Source organism: Ovis canadensis, chromosome 2 (assembly GCF_042477335.2).
Source record: "Ovis canadensis isolate MfBH-ARS-UI-01 breed Bighorn chromosome 2, ARS-UI_OviCan_v2, whole genome shotgun sequence".
Classification (NCBI taxonomy): Eukaryota; Metazoa; Chordata; class Mammalia; order Artiodactyla; family Bovidae; genus Ovis; species Ovis canadensis.
In genome coordinates, this window is record NC_091246.1 from 34,224,482 (window position 1) to 34,248,241 (window position 23,760).

Genomic DNA, 23,760 nt, shown 5'->3' on the forward strand with positions numbered 1-23,760 from the left:
AAAGAGGAAATGAAAAAACATCTAGAAACAGATGACAACAAAAACACAACCCAAAGCCTATGGGATTCAGCAAAAGCAGTACTAAGTGAGAAGTTTAAAATAATATAAGCCTACCTCAAGAAACAAGAAAATCCTCAAATAATCAGCTTAACCTTACACCTAAAGCAGCTAGAAAAAGAACAAAAAACACACAAAATTAGTAGAAGGAAATAAATCATAAAGGTCAGCAGAAATAAGTGAAAAAGAAATGAAGAAAACAGTAGCAAAGATCAATAAAACTAAAAGCTGGTTCTTTGAGAAGATGAACAAACTTGACAAACCATTAGCCAGATTCATCAGGAAAAAAAGAGAATACTCAAGTCAATAACATTAGAAATGAAAAAGAAGTTACAACTGAGACCACAGAAATACAAAACATCATAAGAGACTACTACAAGCAACTATATGCCAATAAAATGGACAGCCTGAAAGAAATGGACAGATTCTTAGAAAAGTACAACCTTCCAAGACTGAACCAGGAAGACATAAATGAACAGACTAATCACAAGCACTGAAGACAAAATATGAACAGGCCAATCACAAGCTCTGAAATAAAAACTGTGATGAAAAATCTTCCAGCAAACAAAAGCCCAGGGCCAGAGAAGCACTAACACCTATCTGCTCAAACTCTTCAAAAAAATTGCAGAGAGAGAAAAACACCCTGAAAATTTGAAGCACCATGGTCAAAATAGAATGAATCATAGGTTTTTGAAAGTAAAAGAATAATTGTCGTTTTAAAGGCAAATAATTAATCAACTTTTTTTCCTAAAATCCTAACAGTGATGATATTTTAGTTGTGTAACAATGAAATTGTTCTTATGAACATTAGATGTGTTGTAAAGTCTTATACAATCCTCCAAACCACTCAGCCTGATTTATCAGTACTACTGTGTCATGGTGCAAGCTCTGAACGTTTAAGAGGAAGTTTACTATACAAGAGCAAGTTGATTTTGCAATATATTTTTCTCTTTCCTTTAATGAGCAATATTAAGGCAATTCTAGGAAAAATGATACTCTCATCAGATGAGGTTTGCCTTCTCATAAAATTAGAACCATATAATCCATTAACTTGTCTTTTCTGTTTAAACTTCAGATATTTGAACTGAATTTAGTATTCAATTGCAGGAATTCTTTCATTTTCGGTGCCTAATAACATCAGCTTCTCTGCTCATTTGAAAATATTATTGTTCCCTTTTTATTATCTGATTTTATAGCTTTTAATTGCATCAGCAATAGAAAATTCTTTTTTGGAAGTAGGTAGGTTATAAACAAACATAGATCTATATGAAATTTAGATCATTTTGGTCACAAAGGGGGGATATTGAGACATTTCTGTAATGTTTCTTTGATTGTGTGTGTGTGTGTGTGTGTGTGTGTGTAAAGTCTCCCGAATGGGGAGAAATCAGAATATGTGATTATTTTGAAGAGGAAAGAATATGTTACCTAGTGGAAGGATTGCCTTAATCCTGAACAGCCTGCCTAATGAAATATTTAGAAGCACTTAGCGCTTTTAAGCAAATATCTTCTTCTGTGTCCCAAGGGAAAGTAATTAATCTGGGTATGGAATGTTCCCTTGTTTTTATTTTTATTCTTGACCAGTGGAGTCTGAGAGGATGGGTATATGGGCTGTTCTTATGGCAAATGATTATAGACTTAGAATAAGTGGTTTCAGGGTATTACTGGAGGAACCAATTAGATACCACAGTTTCTTATAAAGCTTCTTGAAATTATCTTTTACTTGATTTATAGTGATCAAAATAAACTCCTAAGCCTACAAATTGATGAAATCCTTCCATGAAGTAACCCACTGAGAGAGTCCATTTTTTTTTTTTTTAGCTATCTAATTGTAGGATATATAGTGATACTCTTGTCAGATAATTAAAAGTTAGCATTTCGCCCTATATTATCAATGCAGTTATTTTCAGCTATTAACAAATGTCTTAATTTGTTCATTTGGATAACATTTTAAAAATTAACCCAAATTACTGCTTGCATTATACTGAAATCAAAGTTAGTCCAGGATAGTCAAATAATCTTGTTTTAAAGCCTTGCAACCTAACTAAGTCGTGTGTGTTCTGTATGCTTTGGCTACAGCCCCACCACTTATGTTTTGGATGAAGATGAACCTCGATTCCTTGAAGAAGTTGATTACAGTGCAGAAAGTAATGATGACTTAGATATTGAATTGGCTGAAAACACAGGAGACTATGAACCTTCTGCCCAAGAAGAAGTACTTTCTGACTCTGAATCAAGAACATACCTATCTTGAACCCTTTGCCATCACTTATTAATTGCAAAGAAGAAATGAAATATCTTGGTTTTTGTTACATAGGAAATTTGAGAGAAATGACTTTATAGAAAGCTGACTCAGAAAGATGGAAAGCATCTTGGACCTGTTTGGTTTCAAGACAATAAATGTTATTAATTCCTGATAAAATTGGCACTTGTTTTATTTTAGATTTTCAATGCACTTTACATAGCATTGAAGTATCAAATATTGGATTTACTTTTTAAAAAAAAACCCTGAGTGTCACTGCATGAGTTTTTAATCTTATGATTATATATCCTGCATCAAATGGATAATTTTGAAGTGCGTGAGAATATAAAGTCTAAATTCCAGAGTTGTTGAAAATCCTGAGTTACTGAAAACTAATATATATGTACATGGATTCCTGTAGATGTGTTTGTGTAAGGATGGGTAGATATTGAAGATAAGACTGTTCTTCACAATCATGTTAACTGTTGAGTTGTGACTGAAATCATCCAGAGTTTGCCTTGAAACCATTACATTCTACATTTACCAAATTAAATAAAAACTATATTAAATGTTGCATTCATTTTGTCATCCTTTTTAACCAGCTCAGATTATTTGGTCTACAGAATCTTCAGGGAAATATTACAATAATCAGACATCTGAATACATCGATAAAAATTTGTGAAAAAAATGCTTATAGCATTGTTTATATAGTAGAGGCCTACCTATCGTAAGCATATATTTGAATAGCTGTTTTCTCTAAAATTGTGTCTCATGGATGCACCTAAAGTCTGCTGCTGCAGACTATTAAAAAGCTTTAAAAATGTAGTGAGGGTATGAGCCAGTGTTAAATGTACATGAAGCTTATGCTGCATCTCCTGAACTGTGCAGTTATTAAGTGTACTGACGTGAATTCATTTAGGGCATGCTGACACTGTAACTGAGTCCTAGAAAAGGCAGTGAATTTCAGCTTTTTCTTATAGTGACATCTTCCCAAGTCTAAGCTGTCCTGCTGCAGGAATGACTTTGTCCTTATTTATGAAGCAAAATAAAACAAGTCCAATGACATTGGATAAATGTTCTAAGAACTAAGTTTCTGTTGTAACAAAACAAATCCAAAAAGATAATGTACGAACAGACTTGCCAGGGTTTGGGTGCCTCAGTTTTGGCATGTTATCTTCACATATTCTGGAGAATTTTTCAAAATCTTTCTTTAGAGACCTGTAATAATGAAAAAGAAATTATAAAAGTGTTCCAGATTTTTGCACTTTCCATATCAATGATTTTCATTGTCTTATTTCAGACATTTCACCCACAGTGTGGCTTCTTTTTGGCACCAGAGGAACCATGTTTAAAAACATAGCAAGGGGCCATAATATTGAGGTCTTATCTCTAAATAGCCTAATTCTTACTAATCTCAGAAAGTAAAGACTAAAATAGATTGTGAAGTTGAACTAGCCCTCTTAGTGTGTGGTGACCTGATTTAGGAAATATCAGGATACTTTAGCATTATTTATTTAATAATGATTTGTAAAGTTAATTATTTTATTATTTTATATATTAATAGAAAGTAATTACATATATAACTATAATTTTTTCAGAGCGTGGATTATAGAGCCACTATGTCTGTATGTGAACTTTTCTTGGCTCTTACAAAACTAGAAATTAAAAATCAGAGAAGTCTTATATGAAAGGCAACTGCAGCTACTAGAATATGCAGAATAATTCAGAGTGTGTGTTTATGTTAGCAGTATAAAAACGTCTAACCATATGCTGCTATCATACTTTATATTGATGAGGCATATCTTTTAGTATATGTTGCACACCTGAACATGCTTTTTATTAAATAATTATTCATAAGATTGAAGAGAAGTTCTTTATAGTTAGGAGATGACTAACAATAAATAACTTTGGAAAAGTAAGAAATAATTTAAATCCTAACTTTTCTAATTAGGGGTAAACTAAATATCATTGGCTATTTGTAGCTAAAAATGCCCTAAATTTTACCTTTTTAGATTTTCATAAAATGACTGAGATGCCTTCAGTGCCATAATCCTGATAATGAATGTGGCTGATAAAGTGAAAGTCACTCAGTCGTGTCTGACTCTTTGTGACCCCATGGATCACACAGTCCATGGAATTCTCCAGGCCAGAATACTGGAGTGGGTAGCCTTTCCCTTCTCCAGGGAACCTTCCCAACCCAGGGATCGAACCCAAGCCTCCTGCATTGTAGGTGGATTCTTTACCAGCTGAACCACGAGGGAAGCCCAGGAATACTGGAGTGGGTAACCTATCCCTTTTCCAGTGGATCTTCCCAACCCAGGAATCAAATCAGGGTCTCCTGCATTGCAAGTGGATTCTTTACCAGCTGAGCTATCAGGGAAGCATGGTTGATAAACCAAGTCTAACAAGCAAAGAGTTGGACACGACTGAGCGACTGAACTGAACTGAACAAGTGAATTTAGACTTACTTGATTTACTTCACATTTGGAACTGTGAATTTCATAACTAGTTTTTATCTAACCCATTGGTTCTCAAATTATGTATATACTGTGTGCATCAGAATCACCTGGAGAACTTGCTTCTCAAAACACAGATGACTGATTCTGTGGATCTGGGGCCGGGCCCCCAAATGTGCATTTCTTAAAAATTCTCAGATGGTGATGTCATTGGAGTCACACTGTATGAACCGCTGATATGATCTGATGCTCTGTTAGCATCACAATTTCCTAAGAATCACAGGACCTATGAATTGGAAGTCAGCAACAGAGATGAGTTAGAGCAAGATAATTTGTAGAATCAAGAAAATAGGCAGAGATCAAGAAAGTCACTGGGGCAGAGCTGGGGCTTTAGCCCAGGTCTCTTGACAACTAGCCTCATGTTCTTACCAAAGAAGGAGATGCTCTCCTTTGCATTTCCCCTTAAAGTGAGGAATGTTAAAAGCTTAAGGGTCGGTCTTTCTTGAGTTTATAAAATTCATCTGCCAAAAACCTATGGTTCACAATGGCTTTTTCTTCATTGCAGTCATAGTGTTGTTTGAATACAGGATTTTGTTTTGGATTAAGTATTGTTCTTAATCAGTCTCTGCCACTTCTACCAGTTTTTGTGTGGTGTTTAGAAACATGGAGATTTGTCTGAATCCTAATTACAAATAAGTAAGCTGGTGTTCCACTTTGGATAGTACATTAACCACAGTGAATATGATACTTCTAAATTTCAATTATCCAAATTAAGGTAATCATATTTAATATAAGCACTGAAATGGATAATATAATAAGTGTACTAATGGAGTTGTTTTTGTGCATGATCCAGAAATAAATTACAGTAACGAGATGATAAATGTATCTTTATAAATCTTTTTGCTTTCCTATATTTATTTTAATAATTATAAAATATTAATTGAAAATTAATGAACTTTTTCTCTTATTTTGCTGAAAGGCTAAACACTAGTTGTCCATTAGGGAAAAACCTGTAGAAGCAATATTTTAATTGAAAGGCTTCCCAGGTGGTGCTAGTGGTAAAGAACCTGCCTGCCAATGCAAGAGACACAGGTTTAATCCCTGGGTTGGGAACATCCCTGGGTTGGGAACATCCCCTGGAGAAGGAAATGGCAACCACTCCAGTATTCTTGCCTGGAGTATTCCATGGACAGAGGAGCATGGTGGGCTACAGTCCATGGGATCACAAAGAGTCAGACATGACTGAGCGACTGAGCAAGCACACTAACCCATCAATTTTATTTTACATGATAGAATGTTATCATTAATTATCGCTTCCCTGGTGGCTCAGACAGTAAAGACTCCTCTGCCTGCAATGCTAGAAGACCCGGGTTCGATCCCTGGGTCAGGAAGATCCCCTGGAGAAGGAAATGGCAACCCATTAAAGTATTCTTGCCTGGAAAAGTCCATGGACAGAAGAGCCTGGGGGGTTACAGTCCATGCAATTGCAGAGAGTCAAACACGACTGAGCTACTAACATCCATCAATTCTACTTTACATGACAGAATATTATCATTAATTGTTAAGCATATTCCCACACTGAAAAAGGAAAACTCAGAAGAAAGTCTCATTTTCTTTATGATGATTAGTGTTTTGAAGATAGAGTCCTTGAAATGTTACATTTCAGTTGTTTCTCACTGTTAATGGTATTTATAAAGCACCTCTTGCCTGTACTGGGCTGACACTGGCTGTGGGAAGTCTGCCTTGGTGGTGCCCTCCTCTTTCTAGACCCGAATAGTGACTTTGGTCCATGGCCACTTATTCTTCCCACCCCACCTCAAATACCTTCTTCTCTATACTCAGGCGCTTGGACCTGCTGGCACCCTTTGTCAAATCCAATCAAGCCTTCAGACTTGGTTGAAGTCTGGTTGAATGGCTGGTTGTTGAGGGTATTGAGTCATTAAACCTTCTTTTTTTTTTTTCAGTTTGAGTTTGCTAAGCAGGCAGCGCCTAAATCCAAATGAATGGCCCTGTTTTGGTGGCATGGGAGGCACCATGCAGGCCAGTCAGTGTTATTTGGGAGTCTGGGACACGGTTGACACTGGTGAGTGTGGACAGAGTCTCTGAGGGTGTGCATTTGTGCAGAAGATGGTCACCCCCGTGAAATGGAAATGGATTTGTGGTACCTTTCTAGCTGTAAACCCAGACAGCTTTAAAGAGCTAAAGAGATCTGGCTCTGAGTATTTAGAAAGGTTTATTTTTGTAATATCAAATGCATGATACTATCCATCTCAAAGGCATCACTGATAGAGTACCAAGTGAAGATGAAGTGAGGATCAGGAAAAATCTGCTCAGAGTAATTCTGATGCTGATCTTCCAATTATGCTTAATGTACTTTTAAACCACATGAAGATCCATGATAAATGACAGATGTGAAGAAATTATAAAAGGCAAAGATGCTCATTATTGAAAAAGTAGAAAGGCTGGCTAGTGTTTAATAAATGTGAAGTCTACACTCTTGAAAATAGGTCAACTTATCTGTAAGCTTATTTTCTCTAGCTGAAGGTGTAATTAGGAATTTTTAAGACCATATTTTCATGTTCAGTGCTCATGGTAAAATAGTAAAGTCAAGTTATGTATTCTGTTTACAGTGTCATTTTTAAAAATTATTTATACTTTCCTAGATTTTATATTATCTATGATTGTTTTTCCTCCTTTTAATTCTTAGAAATGTTTGACATTTCATCTCTTTTTCTTTCAAACTGTGAGCACTTGAAACAGAGTGCATAGATTGGATGGGATAAACTTCAGAATCTAAAAAAAGTCATATTAAAGGATTATAAATTGTATTTCACATAGAAGAAAGTCCAATGCATAACTGTTTTGCCAACCTTTATTTCCCCCTCCTGAAGAGCTACACAAGATGAAAATATAACAAAAACTAAACCACTGTCTGACCCAGATCACTTACAGGATGGAGCGGGCACACTCAGTCTCCCCTTTGCCCTAACCAGCCTTCAAAATCTGTGTTCTGAGGTTGCCAACTTTCAGAGTGGAGCACATGACCTGAGCCAAGTCAGTCAGCTCTTCTTTCTGCTGAGCATCTGCAGTGGGCACATGATCTAAACTAGTCCAAACAGAGTGTTGGGACTTGGAGAAGGCAGTGCTGAAACAAAGACCCTGCCTTGGTAATGAAGGATATTCTGCTGGCAGCCGCAATGCAGCCCTGAGAGGGGAGTGCATCTGAGACAGCCAGCATCAAAGGACAAAGACATAGAGAAACAGTCTTTTTCTCACTTCAGTCCCACATCAAGCTGTACAGGAAACCTCAATTGCATCAGTTATATGGGCCTATAAATTGCCTTCTGAGTTTAGGCTATTTAAATTGAATTTTCTGTTACAGGAAAGGCTATGTCTGTTACACAGGTATGTGTGTCTGAAACCTACCTGAAAACCCAGCCATCTTCAGTATCCATCCCTGAAGGGGTGGCTCTGTGCAAAGCACATGTCTTAAGTTACAAGAGAAAGACACTCCGGAAAGGTCAAAACAGCAGATAACCACTCATACATGTCAGACAGAAAGTGAAAGTGAAAGCCGCTCAGTCATGTCCAACTTTTTGCGACCCCATGGGTATAGTCCATGTACTTCTTTAGGCCAGAATACTGTAGTGGGTAGTCTTTCCCTTCAGCAGGGGATCTTTCCAACCCAGGGATCGAACCCAGGTCTCCCACATTGCGGGTGAATTCTTTATCAGCCGAGTCACAAGGGAAGCCCCTCATGCCAACAAACTCACGTTTATTTTGTGTATATCAGGCAAGAAAGGAGTCATATTTTTGTCATTACCTACTTGAAACTCAGAGATTATTTCCTCAAGTGATGAAGCCTGTTGTTACTGGCTTGTTCCAAGAGAATATTATCCCAAGAGCTGACTTTTCAGTATCTTGCAAGTTCTCTGTAGCAGTAGAGGACACAAATGTTGTGAACTATTAATATTGAGAGTGAGTACATCTTCTGTGCATCATACAACAAGGTGGACCCAGGGAGCAAGCTGAGAGGGAACAGAGCTCCCTTTGTTGAGTTACATCAGTTAAACCAATGAGCACATATAACGGGATGAAGTTGTAATATTACTCAGCTATAATCTCAAAGCAATTTCCATCCAGCCACTGCTTAGAGCTGCAGATCCCTGCCTTTCATCCATAGGTGATGCATAGATAAAGGGCATTTCAATAGCTCTTTAAAATTTAAGTTCTTTTCTAAGTTATCTCATTTGAGCTTCACAAAAACACTATTAATAAACAGAGCCATTAGCATTTCCATTTAATATGTGAGGAACATAGGGCTTGGAGAGGCCATGTGATTGACCTGAACTTAAGTGTGTGGCAGAGCAGAGACTCAGACCCGCCTTGGGCGCCTCCGCGGACCACCTGCACTTCTCTCACAGGTGGTAACCAGCGGCTTGGGCCACCTCTGTGAGCAAGCTAGCCCATCAGCCTTGTGTGGGGAGTTTGCTGACACTGGGGAAATAGGCAGCTGTGTTGTCACCGCGCACCGCAGGGCCCTTCAGGCAGGTGGGCAGAGCGGTGTGCCTGAAGCACTCTCCAGGGTGAGAATGATTCTTATATTTTCCCAACCAGTATTTTTACGGATAGTTAGGAGCAAGGCAGTCAATCCAGTTTTTGTTTCTAACCATATATATATTTTTTAAGGAAAGAGAGTCTGGAGTCTTTTTTATTTTATGTTTAATCAACTAGGTAATGGTTTTGTACAAGTCTTTCTCTGTCTTTTCTGCTTTCTCTTAAGGCTGCTTTTCTAACTATAATGGTGAGGGAAAAGATTTTTGTCTAATATACTTACCTAAAGTTAGTTGTATCTCATAGACTCGACCTAAAGTACATCTAAAAATCAATGTATATTTTTACCAGGAAGACACTTTCTTCTTTTTTATCACTTTAACTGAGGGCCAATCAATAGGCTTTAGAAATAAGCTGTTTTTTAACCTGTCTTTCCAGATTGAATTTTAGTTAGAGGAATATAGCCTTTTATAATATAAGGCAAGAATAAGATGACCCAAACACTCCAACCTTATATTTATATTAGTTTATGACTGAGTCCTTGGCCCATCTTTAAGCCCATCAAATATACAAAACCTTTTAATAATACCACTCCAAAGCATGTCCATCTGTCCTATACTTGGAGTGAATAAAATAATGCTTTTCACTTTGATGATAATAAAGGCTAGCATTTACAGAGCACCTACTATGTTATAGGCACTGACCTGGGTACTGTGTATATGCCTATTTAATCTTCACAACAACCCTACGATAGGTACTATTATTCCCATTTCATAGATGGGGAAGCTAACTTGCTAAAGATCATAAAATTAATAAATGTTGGGACATCAATTGATTCTTAAGTTGAGCAGGAAAGTGACTACTGAGGACTACCATATTAGGGATTATACAAAATTTCATCCTGGATTCCACAGCATCTCACCAGGGAGGACATTTCATGACCAGTATGGTTCAAGCACGGTGTATTTATGTGGGCCTGTCATTTTGCTTATACTCCCAAGGAACAGGTACAGTGGTACACTAGTAAGTCCAGTCTCAGGCCCCTTGCTAACTCGGGAACTGTAGCAGGATGGCCGTCACATTTAACTTCTCAGGAGTATCTCTGTTCATGGGCTGTCCCCTGTCATATGCCTCCTTTTGAATAAGCCTCACAAGGCTTACTGGGAGGGCTTGAGAAGTCTCTCATATTGTTGTGTAAGTAGAATCGATTTAAATAACCTGTGGGGCTTAGGTGTACTGTATTAGCTTGGATTTACTGTGTATTTAATTCACTCACCAAATACTGTTACAGCTTGTGAGGTTATAGAAACCCAGATTTGTACTGTGTGAAGTACAAAGCCCAGGACAAAATAACAGCTTAGTAAATCGTGTAACCTGTGGGGGGTGGCCCATTTGACTCTATTTCGTTTATTCTACTTAGTATTTCAGAAATTTCCTGTCCTGTAGAATCCTTAGTGTTGGAAAGGCCCTCAGAGGTCACCGAGTCTCTCCTTTTTTAGATGAATTCAGTCCAAGAGAGGGTAAGAGCCTTGCCTTAGGCGACCCCATTTTCTGATTCAGCTCCCTGAACCCCCTTTATAAGATCCCCCTGATACATACACTCTACTGGCACCATCAGTTTAGGCTAAGCAGGACTGACTCAGTTTCAGAATTGTTTCATATTCTGTTGACAATTACATTGCCCATCTTGCCATTTATAGCTCTGACTTTATAGCTTTGGGAAGCACCTTAAGGATAATTGCAAATTCTCTACCATCCAAATATGCACTCCCCATGCCTAATAATGAGGCTTTTAAGAGGTGAGATAGGAGAGGAGCAAGATGATAGCTCATGTGAAATGATAAATCTGGGTAAATGGGATGCGGTAATGGACTTTTCAGTGACACTTCTTGTCTGATCATTGGTCCATGGTACATGCTGGTACATTCTGTACTTTGAAAGGCATAAAATGTCAAGAGGCCCAAATATTGGTTAAGATTTTGATAATTTTGCAGAATCGTAGAAAAAAGAACCTCAGGACTGATTATTTCCCCCCAAAGCTTTATGTTTAATGTTCTTATCCCTTGTTTAGAAGTTGCACTTTCTATTGTTTGTAGGACTGTAGGACTATCCAAAAAAATTTGTTTGTTCTTTCCTATTGCCTCAGTGATTTAATGGTTCTGTTCTTTGAAGAGTAATTCCAGCGGCCTTTTGATTTGAGACATGTAGAAAAATCTGCTTATGAGCTTTGCTGCTCTTAGTTGAGAGCATTCATTCACTCATTGACCTGCCAAATATTAAGTACTGATGTACATGGTACTGTGGCAAGTGAAAGGAATGTGAAAGTGAGTAAGACGTGGTTCTTATCTACAAGGAACTCAGAGTCCCATGGAGGAGACAGGCCTGGCTTCAATAAACAATGATGCCAGTTTTGCAGGGACAAGATTGCCAAGGGGGCACATGGGAATGACCCATCCCCAAGTGGACCTCTGAGAAAGGTACAGGGATGTGAGACCAGCTGGATCTTAAAGGATGTGGGGGCTTGAAAAGTGGAGAAAGGAGCTGGTAATGGGGATGAGGGTGTTGGGGAGGTATTGCAGGTGGAGGGAGCACGATGCACAGAGGCTGGTGGTGGGCAGGTGAAGAGAGGTGGGGGAGCAGGGTTCAGGTCATGAGGAACTAGGGAGCTATGCTGCAGAGTGTGTACCCATAAGTCAATGGGGAGCTACAGAATTATCTTAAGCAAACAAATAATGGGATTAGTGTTACATTTTAGAAAGATAAAGAATGACTGGAAGGGTACCAACCCCGGATTTCACTTTTGGATTCAACAACCAATTGGGTTTCTTAGGTTTGCCTCACAACTCCCATCTTTGGGGTTGAGTTTGTAGCTGACCCCCAGCTCCCTCAGGCCACTAGCTGCCCCTGAAAGACAAGCTCACAAGGAGCCCTCAGAAACAGGCCCACCCTCTGAGCCTGGGCCTGCTGCAGCCTGCTCCACAGCCCAAGGTGGGAAATGGACAGGGACAGTCACATCAGACTTACCTGTGCTTCTGTTCAAGACATGAAGATGTGCTTGGAATATGAGGGAGCAAAAACAGGTAACAGGCTTCTGTTCTTGCTTCCTGGGCAGTGAGCTGGTCCCTTAAATGGAGTGAGGGTAGTGGGGGAGTTGGTGGATCAGGAGATGGAGCCTAGGTGGTCCAACCAGTCCTTGATGGTGCTGTGTGCAGGGATCAAGTGAAGGACCCTGCTTTGCTCCCTACACCTCAGAACTGGCAGTTGAGTTTTGGCCTTTTTATAACTTGCTGTTTGTAATTTTCCCTGCATGCACAGTTATTTTTAATTTTTATTTATTTCTTAAAATTTATCTATTTTAACTGGAGGATAATTATTTAGTTGCTCAGTTGTGTCTGACTCTTTGAGACCCCAAGGACTGCAGCATGCCAGGCTTCCCTGTCCTTCACAAGGGAATAATTGCTTTACAATATTGTGATTTTTTTTTTTGCCATATATCAGTATGGATTGGCCATAGGTATACATGTGTCCCCTCCATCTTGAACCGCCTCCCAGGTTGTCACAGAACACTGGCTTTGGGTGCCCTGCTTTATACATCAAACTCGCACTGGTCATCTGTTGTACATGGTGATGTGTGTGTTTCAGTGCTGTAGTTTCTTTGTACTCCGTTGCTTCCAAGAAGAGGAGACATTTGTCCAAGTGCAAGCATGGAACAACAGACTGGTTCCAAATAGAAAAAGGAATACGTCAAGGCTGTATATTGTCACCCTGCTTATTTAACTTATATGCAGAGTACATCATGAGAAACGCTGGGCTGGAAGAAGCACAAGCTGGAATCAAGATTGCCAGGAGAAATATCAATAACCTCATATATGCAGATGACACCACCCTTATGGCAGAAAGTGAAGAACTAAAAAGCCTCTTGATGAAAGTGAAAGAGGAGAGTGAAAAAGTTGGCTTAAAGCTCAACATTCAGAAAACGAAGATCATGGTATCCGGTCCCATCACTTCATGGGAAATAGATGGGGAAACAGTGCCAGGCTTTATTTTTCTGGGCTCCAAAATCACTGCAGATGGTAATTGCAGCCATGAAATTAAAAGACACTTACTCATTGGAAGGAAAGTTATGACCAACCTAGATAGCATATTCAAAAGCAGAGACATTACTTTGCCAACAAAGGTCTGTCTAGTCAAGGCTATGGTTTTTCCTGTGGTCATGTATGGATGTGAGAGCTGGACTGTGAAGAAGGCTGAGCACTGAAGAATTGATCCTTTTGAACTGTGGTGTTGGAGAAGACTCTTGAGAGTCCCTTGGACTGCAAGGAGATCCAACCAGTCCATTCTAAAGGAGATCAGTCCTGGGTGTTCTTTGGAAGGACTGATGCTGAACCTGAAACTCCAGTACTTTGGCTACCTGATGTGAAGAGTTAACTGATTGGAAAAGACTCTGATGCTTGGAGGGATTGGGAGCAGGAGGAGAAGGGGATGACAGAGGATGAGATGGCTGTATGGCATCACCGACTCGATGGACATGAGTCTGAGTGAACTCCGGGAGTTGGTGATGGACAGGGAGGCCTGGCGTGCTGCGATTCATAGGGTCGTAAAGAGTTGGACAGGACTGAGCGACTGAACTGAACTGAGGCCTGAGGAAGGAAGAAGAATGGTGGGGCAGGGAGAAGGGGAGGGAGAAGGAAAGGAAGGAGGAGGAAGGTCAGATCCAGGGGCTCCCGTCCTCCATGCCTTACCATCTGCCTTGTTTCAGGCCATCATCCAGGTCCTGCTCACCTCTGGGAAATCTGTGAGGCAGGCCGCCTCCTTTCTGTCCAGCAGGAGGGAACTTGACCCTGGTCCTCTGCAGACAGGTCAGCAACTGGGGTCCTGTCTCTGGCTCTTCAAATCCCAATGAGAGTGCTGCTGAGGTTTCACTTCACAAACCCAGCTGGCTGAGGTTCCACTGAAATGTTCAGAAGTGTGCCAGTGCCCTGTAATGGGGATCAGAAGGAAGTGAGAAAAACAGGAGTCCGGCCACAGATTTTTCTCTCCACTTCTTGGGGTACAGGAGCACCAGGCTCTCTCCTCTGTGGGTCCCATCCGCTGTCTCTCCTGTGCCCCGCCCCCGCCCCACCCCTCTCATTGTCGGGGCCTCACCCACTCTCCTAGCCCTCACCTGGAGTGAGGACCCCTCGCTCCTCAAGATCTCCCCTGCCTTCAGAACTCTTTATTTCAATGTGAATACTGGCTGAATCCACAGTGGAGCAGGAGCAAGTTTTGGATCTGAGAGTAGGTAGTGGGCTGGGGCAAGGTCGGGACATCAGCTCTGGGGGTTGGGGGAATGACTCTCTATACCCGAGTCTAAAAGACCTAAAGACAAGCACAAGTGTGGAGCACCACAACCAGCTCCTCACCAGAGACGACGTCCTTGCCATGCAGGAGTATTCCCCCTGCAGAAGGACTTCAGCCCCTTCTCTCTGAGGAAAAATACCTGTCTTAATGAAAAATGTCCTTATTAGCCAAGTTATTTGAACAAATGGCACCACCATTTTTATATACCTTTTTCCTAATTTGAAAGTTTCTCCTGTTAAGAGATGTGTGTGTGTGTGTGTGTATGTGTGTGTGTGTGTGGTGTGATCTGTATGAATGTGCGGTATTTGGCATGTGATTGTGTGGTATATGTGTATGTGTGTGTGGTCTGATCTGTATGTGCAATTGCGTGGGGTATGTGTGTGTGGTGTGTGTGGTTCATGCTCACATTTACTGATAGGTAATGTGAGGGGGAGGCTAAACGGGTTGGGGTCCAAAGTATCCCCCCAACCCCACCCCTGCCGACTCTGGCTGAGGCAGAGAAGCTCTGCTTGTGTGTATTTTGTGTGTTGGAGATTTTGGGGTATGATTTTGCTGATTTTCTCTGAAACAAGTTTGTGTGTCACTGATTATTATGAGATACCAGCTGTATCTGCATGATACTTCACTGCTGGGCAACAATGCGCTCTGCTCTCCCTCTGAAAGAGGGTCCTGATTTTATTCAGGGTGGCAGCATGCCCAGCCCCAGGGGCTCTGCCTTCAGAGGTTGGGGAAGACGTCACAAGAGAGGTGGTATTTGAACTGAATCAAGAGTTTGTGTGTGCATCGGTGTCTGTACATGCATATACAGCAGTGTAGAATTACAGAGCACTTCCAAGTATGTTACCTTGTTAAATTGTTGTAATGGTCCTGGAAGCAGTGTATCATTATCCCATTTCACAGCTGAGGAGACTGTCTTGGCAGATGAACATGGTGTGTGCAGGTTACCCTGATGTGAACACCAGGCCCCAAGCCCTTGCCCACACATCTGGTGGCAAGTCTAGTGCTTTACCTGCCTTGGTAGAGATGCTGCTACTCCAGCACCCCTCAAATCAGAAGAGTGGAAAGCAAGTGAAATTCTTATTAAAAGTGCTTGAATCTCCATCTATGCAAAGAAGAAAATTAAACTAAAAGCCAAGTTAGCAAAGGGGAAGGGAAGAAGAGTGTGGTTGGCAGAACTCTAGTGATGCGTCCAGGATGTCCATTCATGGTTAATCAAACACTCATCTAGGTACTGCTGAAGGGATGTGCAGATGTATGTAAAGTTACCAACCAGCTTCAAAACAGGGACATTATCCTGGATTATCTGGATGTGTCAGTGTCCTCGTGTGAACCCTTAAAAGCAGACGAGGAAGGCAGAAGACTCAGAGAAAGGAGGCAGAAATCCATCAGCGAGATTGAAGCACTGCTGCTGAAGATTCTGGTGATGGAAGTGGGGAGGCTGTGAGCCAAGGAATGCGGGCAATCCCAGAAACTGGGGGTGACCCAGGCCCAGAACAAGGTTGCCGATCTCCAGTTCTCCAGGGAAAGGAAATCTGCCGACAGCTTGAGTGACCTTGGAGGCAGGCTGGTGCCCAGAGCCCCGCAGCCCTGCTGACACCTTGCCTGCAGGCTCCTGGATTCAGTCCAGATAGAGAGCCCTCTGACCCCACTGGACTCAGACTTCTGACTGAGATAACACGTTTCTGTTGTTCAGTCTGCTCTATTTGGAATAATTTTTGTCTGCTAAATGTGTAGCAATAGAAAACGAATCCAGAAGAGTGAACATAAACAAAACCACATCCGTCCAGCTCCCACGTGATGAGTTCTGCCTGTGTCTAACGAAACTGCAACTCAGCTCCTTGGGTAAACAACACTAACCACCTTTCCTGTTGTTTGAGCTAAACGTTTTCATGTTTGGCTTCAGCTTCAAGGTGCTGCTTTTTATTTGTTTGTGAGAGCTTGGAAAGTTTATTTTAATCCCCCTTAGAATTATGATGAGGAAAATATACTTTCCTCGTTTAGAAAAGTCAAATAGTGAGGAATGGGTTGAATTTTAAGGCTTTCCATGTGATGAATTCTCAGTGTAGAATAATCGTTTGGGTTAAGTTTGGGGGGAACAAAAGATAAAAATGTAGCAGATGAAACTGCAAAGCAGCCCAGCACTGTCTTTTATAGCTGACGAGTGCTCTGAGAAGTGGCCTGACTGCTTTGTACTTAAATAGCTCAGCCAGTTTTGGTATCCATACTTGTGTGGTGTCGTTTTCAAGATGCAGAGAGAGAATTGCACACTCTACGGTGCTCTTGGCCACATAGTCTTATCTTCCTTGTGTTTTGAATCTACTACAGTGTTGCATTTTATTGGCTTGACTTTGGCCATTTTAACTTTTTAATATCAGAAAGGCGGAATTTTCTGGCTGTTTTTACTAAGTGTGGTCATAATTGTGCCTCAATACACATGGGATTACCAGTGAACAGCGTGCTCTGAGTCAGTGAACCAGAGAGAAAAGGTGAGGCAGGGATGCATGGTGTCGACGCCCCAGGGAGGGGAACTGTGGGAGCAGACATGGAGGTGCTTTTCTGGCATCTTCTGTGAGAGGGCCCGGGGCTGGATGCTGGTGGCACGAGCTGAGGGCGCTAAGGGGCATGCAGGGAACTGTGTCGTCATGAGGAAGACCCCTGTAGACACAGGCCTCCTGATACACCTGTCTCCAGAGGGCGCCAGCAGTCCCTGGATGTGAGCCTGGAAAGCTGTGCCAACCAACTGGGAGGTTTACAGCTGGGCCGAATCTTGTCACTTACTATTAACCCGAGAGGCAGAGTTAACCAACAGGAAGAGGGCTACACTGGGACCCAATGACCTAAAAGAAACGCTTGTTTGCCTCTCCCTGCTCCTCACCCCTACACACTGGGGGAGCACGACCTGGGAGACCAGGGATGACAAGGAGTTCAGCCATGACCTCCTCTGCCTGCACTCAGGCTTTCCCTCAAGTCAGCCCTGGAGGAGGGAGAGGATGAGGCTTGGATCACATCTGAAGTTAAATATGTGAACTCAGATGTCATCAAGGGAAGGAAATGGGAGATTTGACACAGTATGACTAAAAATAATCATTGACCGTTTTGTTAAGTGAAATTGTTACTGAACACAAGTTCATTCTCCAAATGCACAGTGAGGCCAAACAAACTAAAATATCCTAGTTTGGAGCAAAGAAAGGTTTATTGCAGGGCTATGCAGGGTGAGGGTGGCTCATTCCCCAAAAAACCCTAAGCTGTCCAAAGGGTTTCTGCAAGGCCCTTTTAAAGGCCAGGTGAGGTGGGGCGGGGGGAGCGTGGTGGGTTGCTGCAAGCTTCTTGGTGTTGGAACCCTTGTTCTGGCACTTGTCCATGTATGTCAGGTCATGCTGTTCCTGTAATCCTCCAACAAGACAAATGTTATTCTCTGTTCTGCAACTTTTTGTCTCTATATGAATGGGCTCTTGAAGATCAGAGCCCTGAGAATAGGATATCCTGTATTTTTCAGGCTGTAGGCGACTGTCTTTTACAAAAGGTGCAGAGCCAACATGAGCAAACACAGGAAAAGAAACAGGTCTAATATGGAGTCAGATTTGTTCTTTCCGATTACAAATAAGCCAGAAAGAGAAAGACAAAAACTGTATCGTCTCTTATATGTGGCATCTAGCAAAACAAAGAACAACCAAGCTTATAAATATAGAGAATAGGAGAACAGAGGCAAAACACTCTCTGACATAAATCACAGCAGTATCCTCTAAGACCCACCTCCCAGAATATTGGAAATAAAAGCAAAAATAAACAAATGGGACCTAATTAAACTTAAAAGCTTCTGCACAACAAAGGAAACTATAAGCAAGGTGAAAAGACAGCCTTCAGAATGGGAGAAAATAATAGCAAATGAAGCAACTGACAAACAATTAATCTCAAAAATATACAAGCAACTCCTGCAGCTCAATTCCAGAAAAATAAACGACCCAATCAAAAAATGGGCCAAAGAACTAAATAGACATTTCTCCAAAGAAGACATACAGATGGCTAACAAACACATGAAAAGATGCTCAACATCACTCATTATCAGAGAAATGCAAATCAAAACCACAATGAGGTACCATTTCACACCAGTCAGAGTGGCTGTGATCCAAAAGTCTACAAGCAATACATGCTGGAGAGGGTGTGGAGAAAAGGGAACCCTCTTACACTGTTGGTGGGAATGGAAACTAGTACAGCCACTATGGAGAACAGTGTGGAGATTCCTTTAAAAACTGGAAATAGAACTGCCATATGACCCAGCAATCCTACTACTGGGCATACACACCGAGGAAACCAGAATTGAAAGAGACACGTGTACCCCAATGTTCATCGCAGCACTGTTTATAATAGCCAGGACATGGAAGCAACCTAGATGTCCATCAGCAGATGAATGGCTAAGAAAGCAGTGGTACATATACACAATGGAGTATCACTCAGCCAGTAAAAAGAATACATTTGAATCAGTTTTAATGAGGTGGATGAAACCAGAGCCTATTATACAGAATGAAGTAACCCAGAAAGAAAAACAGCAATACAGTATGGTGCTAAGTGCTAAGTCACTTCAGTCATGTCTGACTCTGTGCAACCCCATAGATGGCAGACCACCAGGCTCCCCTGTCCCTGGGATTCTCCAGGCAAGAACACTGGAGTGGGCTGCCATTTCCTTCTCCAATACAGTATACTAATGCATATTTATGGAATTTAGAAAGATGGTAATGATAACCCTGTATGCAAGACAGCAAAAGAGACACAGAGGTATAGAACAGTCTTTTGGACTCTGTGGGAGAGAGAGAGGGTGGGATGATTTGGGAGAATGGCATTGAAACATGTATAATATCATATAAGAAACGAATCGCCAGTCCAGGTTCAATGCATGATACAGGATGCTTGGGGCTGGTGCATTGGGACAACCCAGAGTGATGGTATGGGGAGGGAGGTGGGAGGGGGTTTCAGGATGGGGAACACGTGTATACCTGTGGTGGATTCATGTTGATGTATGGCAAAACCAATACAATATTGTAAAGTAATTAACCTCCAATTAAAATAAATAAATTTATATTAAAAAATAAATATAGAGAATAGATTGGTAGTTGCAAGAGATGGGGTTGGGGGGTAGGCAATATGAGTGAAGGGGTCCAAGGGTACAAACTTCCAATTATAAGAAGAGTGAGTCCTGGGTATATCATTTATAGTATGGTAACTATGGTTAATTATGTTGTTGTTGTTATGCTCAGTTGCTAAGTCATGTCTGACTCTGTGACCCCGTGGACTGAAGATTCCAGGCTCCTCTGTTTGTGGGATTTTCCAGGCAAGAATACTGGAGTGGGTTGCCATTTCCTCCTCCAGGGGAATCTTCCAGACTCAGGGGTTGAACCATGTCTCCTGCAATGGCAAGTGGATTCCTTGCCACTGAGTCACCTGGGAAGCCCATAGGTAATTATAAACAATCTGCCTGCAATGTGGGAGACCCAGGTTTGATCCCTGGGTCAGAAAGATCCCTTGGAGAAAGGAATAGCAACCCATTCCAGTATTCTTGCCTGGAGCTTTCCATGGACAGAGGAGCCTGGTGGGCTACAGTCCTTGGGTTCCCAAAGTGTTGGACATGACTGAGTGACTAACACTTTCACCTTCATATTTGAAAGTTGCTAAAGTTTTAAAGTTCTCATCACAAGCTTAAAGTTCTTTAAAGTTCTCATCACAAGAACAGATTTTTAAAAAAAAATTATGTATGGTGACAGATGTTAACTACACTTATTGTGGTGATTACTTTCATTACATACAAATATTGAATCATTATGTTGTACACCTAAAACTAATATAATGTTATATATCAGTTATACTTCAGTAAAAAATCTTTGGCAAAACAAATACAGTATTGTTAAGTAAAGTAAAGTAAAAATTAAAATTAAAAAAAATTAAAAAAATAAAAAAATTTAAAAAATTAAAAAAAAACAAAAACAAAACAAAAGTAGACATTCTAAAAAAAATAAAGTTAAATGCAAAAATTAAAAAAAAATCTTTGGTGAAAAATAACATGGTTTCATGCTTGTAACCCCATAGAGCTGAGAACCACTTAATAAATTGGTACAGAGGTCACACAGTAGGATTTCAGGGGTCCAGATGGCCTCTGTGGGTGCTGGGGGAAAGTATGAGGACTGATGGGCTTGGACTCAGGAGATGAATGAAGGTGGAATATGCCGACTGATAAAGAGTGAGCTCCCCATCTCTTCAGGGGTGTGGGATGAGATAGATGTTCTTTAAAGCTCCTTCAAAACTGAGGCTTCTCCTCCTGTTTCGGGACCCTTGGGAGAGGTGGATAGGTGGGGGTGGCTCAGGAGGAGAGCAGGCTGGTGGTGGCCTGCACTGTGGATGGTCCTGGGGCCAGTCTGGGCCTGGAGGTCAGTGTCACTTGTGGCTAGCCTCTCCAGGCTGGGCCTCCAGTTGCCTTTGCACAGACTCAGGAAGGCTCTTCTGCTGGGCACCATTTCCTGCTGCCCCTGGGCACGATACTCAAAACCAGTTGTATTAATACCAGCTGTTGCACTGGGTCTGGCCCAAGGATGCAAAGGGAGGTACAGCCAGGAGGGCTACCTGCAGGTCCCTCCATCTCTGCTCTGACAGGAGGGTCAGCCACTCCTCCTCGGCCTAGTCACCTCTGCCGTGGATGTGAATAGACAGGGATATTTGCATGGTGTGAAGCCTTCGCAAAGGACAGTTAGCAGGTGACTGAACATCTTGGTCAGGGGACTTGGGGCCCTGAGTACTGTTGATGTAAGTGTTTTGGGAGAAAAAGAAAACGTAACAGATCATTATGTTGCACCCCAGGGCTTAGCAGGGTGCAGAGAACGGTAGGAGTTCAAGTCTGCAGCTTCCATGGGCCTCCTGGATCATCAAACCTATTTCCCTAAGGCATCAGTTCTCTTATATCCTCCTCCCCTCCTGACACCCATGAAGGTGGGGACATTTGTCCTTGCTCAGTTCAATCCCTTCCTCTGACTCACGGGAAGAAGGCAGAGGGCTGTGTTCCTTTTGTGGGAAGAATACAGTAAAAAGAGGCCCATAGCAGCTTCTGCAGTGAGGCTGGGGCTCACTGCTGGGCCAGATTTAGCAAAGAGATAGGATGCGCAGTTGAACTTGAATTTCAGATAAATAGTAGAGTATGATATTGGGGACATTCTTGCACTAAGGACTTATTCACTGTTTATCTGGAGCTCAGATACCTGATAATCCTTAACAAAGCCCAATTCTGCAGTCCACACCCCTTTCCCCAGAAGTGGGCAAAGCACCCAGTCTTTGGAGTGGGAAGAAGTCCAGCCGGGGACACCCCAGTCTTTACTATGAGCTGAGTGTGGGGCATGGGGTGTAACCTGAATGACCTGCTTGACCAGCTTAGGGTCAGACCCAGCTGTGGTGTGATGGGTGTGGAGCCCTCCTGTGATATTCAAGGTGAGCTGCAATCACCTGCTTGCCCACCATATAGAAGGTCCAGAACCGTCCCCTCTCGAGGTCTCCCTGCTACCTGGGGTTTGTGCACTTTAAAGAGATCAGCCCTGTTTCCACACTCCCCACTCTGCTCCCTCCACCTGCCCCCTAGCCCTTAGCTCAGATCTCTGGCAGCCTCCATGGTTTCCTGAGGGAAGCCACTTACATACTTGCTGAAGGTTCTGCCAGTTTTGTTCAGGGCAACGAGTTCAGAAGGGCTGCCCGGCCAGCTGGGCCTGGTGTTGAGCTGGGCTTGTCAGTCAACTGCCTGTTTTCTAAAAAGCTCTTGCTTCTGTCCTACTAGCTGGCCATGGCCAGAATGTTTCAGTCCAACCCAGCTGCTCTAGTATCATGAACCTCAAAGACTCAGGTCAGTTCCCCATCCTATGCACCCAGGAGGTGTCCCAGCTCTACAGCAAACATCCTCATGTCTCTTCAGCCACCTGCTCCGCATGGAGAGTGGTCCTAAAAGGAGAGGCCTTTGTTAAGGCCCAGGGAAGAGGAGGCCTATGGTGTCACCTTTAAAGAGCCAGGAAGGTCACCTAGTGACTCTTCCATGAACAAAATCTGCTGGGCCTATCCAGGCAGAAAAGTAATTAGAAACTTTAAGATGGTAGCTTCTCAAAATTCTTCCTGATCTACCTGAATGGGAGAGAGAAAATGGGGCTTCCGGCTGGGTTTTGGTCAATTCAATGATATCATAGGGTTGTTTAAAGGAGTCCAGGGAGCTAGTTTCGCATGTCTGTACCATGTAAGAGTGGCCTGTGTGCTGTGCAGGTGTGTGTGTGTGTGTGTGTGTGCATGTGTGTGTGTTGAGTATAAGTTCAACAAGTCTATGGATCCCCTGTGCCACTGGAACAGGTTGTCAACATGTCTCATCTCACAGAGCACTTCTTCCAGTCGTAAGCACACGTACAATCCATATTGTGTTTGAAGGAGACAATAGTTCAAAGGGTTTGCCAGGCTATTTTTAACACAGAAGTCTGGAAGGAAAATGAGGTCACATGCTGGGAAAAGTGTCCAGATATTCCAGCAGACTGCAGCCAAAGAATTCTGGTTTGTGTTTGTTTCTGTCAGAATTAGGATCATTCAAAATAGGTAATTTTTAAACCCTTCATTCCAAAAACCTTTGCTGCTTGACCCATGCCTGGAATAGCTTCCTCCCTTGTGGTTCATCAAACAGACACAAAGCCTCCTCCTGCAAAGCAGGAAACTGGGTGGCAGGGGAAGAAAGTCTCTGAGGAGCAGGTGGCCTTCACATTGCAGAGGAGCAGAAGGCTAGCCACCTCAAAGTGAGAGAGAAAGAAAAGAAAAACAAGTGATCCTTTTAGGATTTTCCGCCTCTGCTCTGTGATCTTGGACACATTACTGAACTTTTCTGATTTTCAATCATCTCATTTGTAACATGGTACTACCTAAACCTCTGAAGATTGTTGTGGGTATTGGGAAAATGAATGAGAATAGTTATTATGGTGCAGGGCACCTACTGGGTTAAATGAATATTAGTTCTTTCCTCTCCTTTCCTTTGATGTTGTTTTTTCCATTATCATGTTTTATTTCCCCTGTTGTTTACTAGGGAACACATGTTACAAAGGTCTCCCCCAGCTACTCTGA

The 23,760-nt window shown here is 41.9% G+C and overlaps 1 protein-coding gene across 2 annotated transcripts in view; it reads left to right on the forward strand.

The window, feature by feature from the left end:
- Nucleotides 1-2,872, forward strand: part of AGTPBP1 (ATP/GTP binding carboxypeptidase 1) — a 190,880-nt gene extending 188,008 nt beyond the window's left edge. For both annotated transcript variants that reach the window (XM_069575809.1, XM_069575810.1), the window contains one exon: nt 2,134-2,872. In XM_069575809.1, coding sequence (XP_069431910.1) covers nt 2,134-2,308 — 175 coding nt within the window. In that variant the 3' untranslated portion in view covers nt 2,309-2,872. The remainder of the gene's footprint in view (nt 1-2,133) is intronic.
- Nucleotides 2,873-23,760: the final 20,888 nt, after the last annotated feature.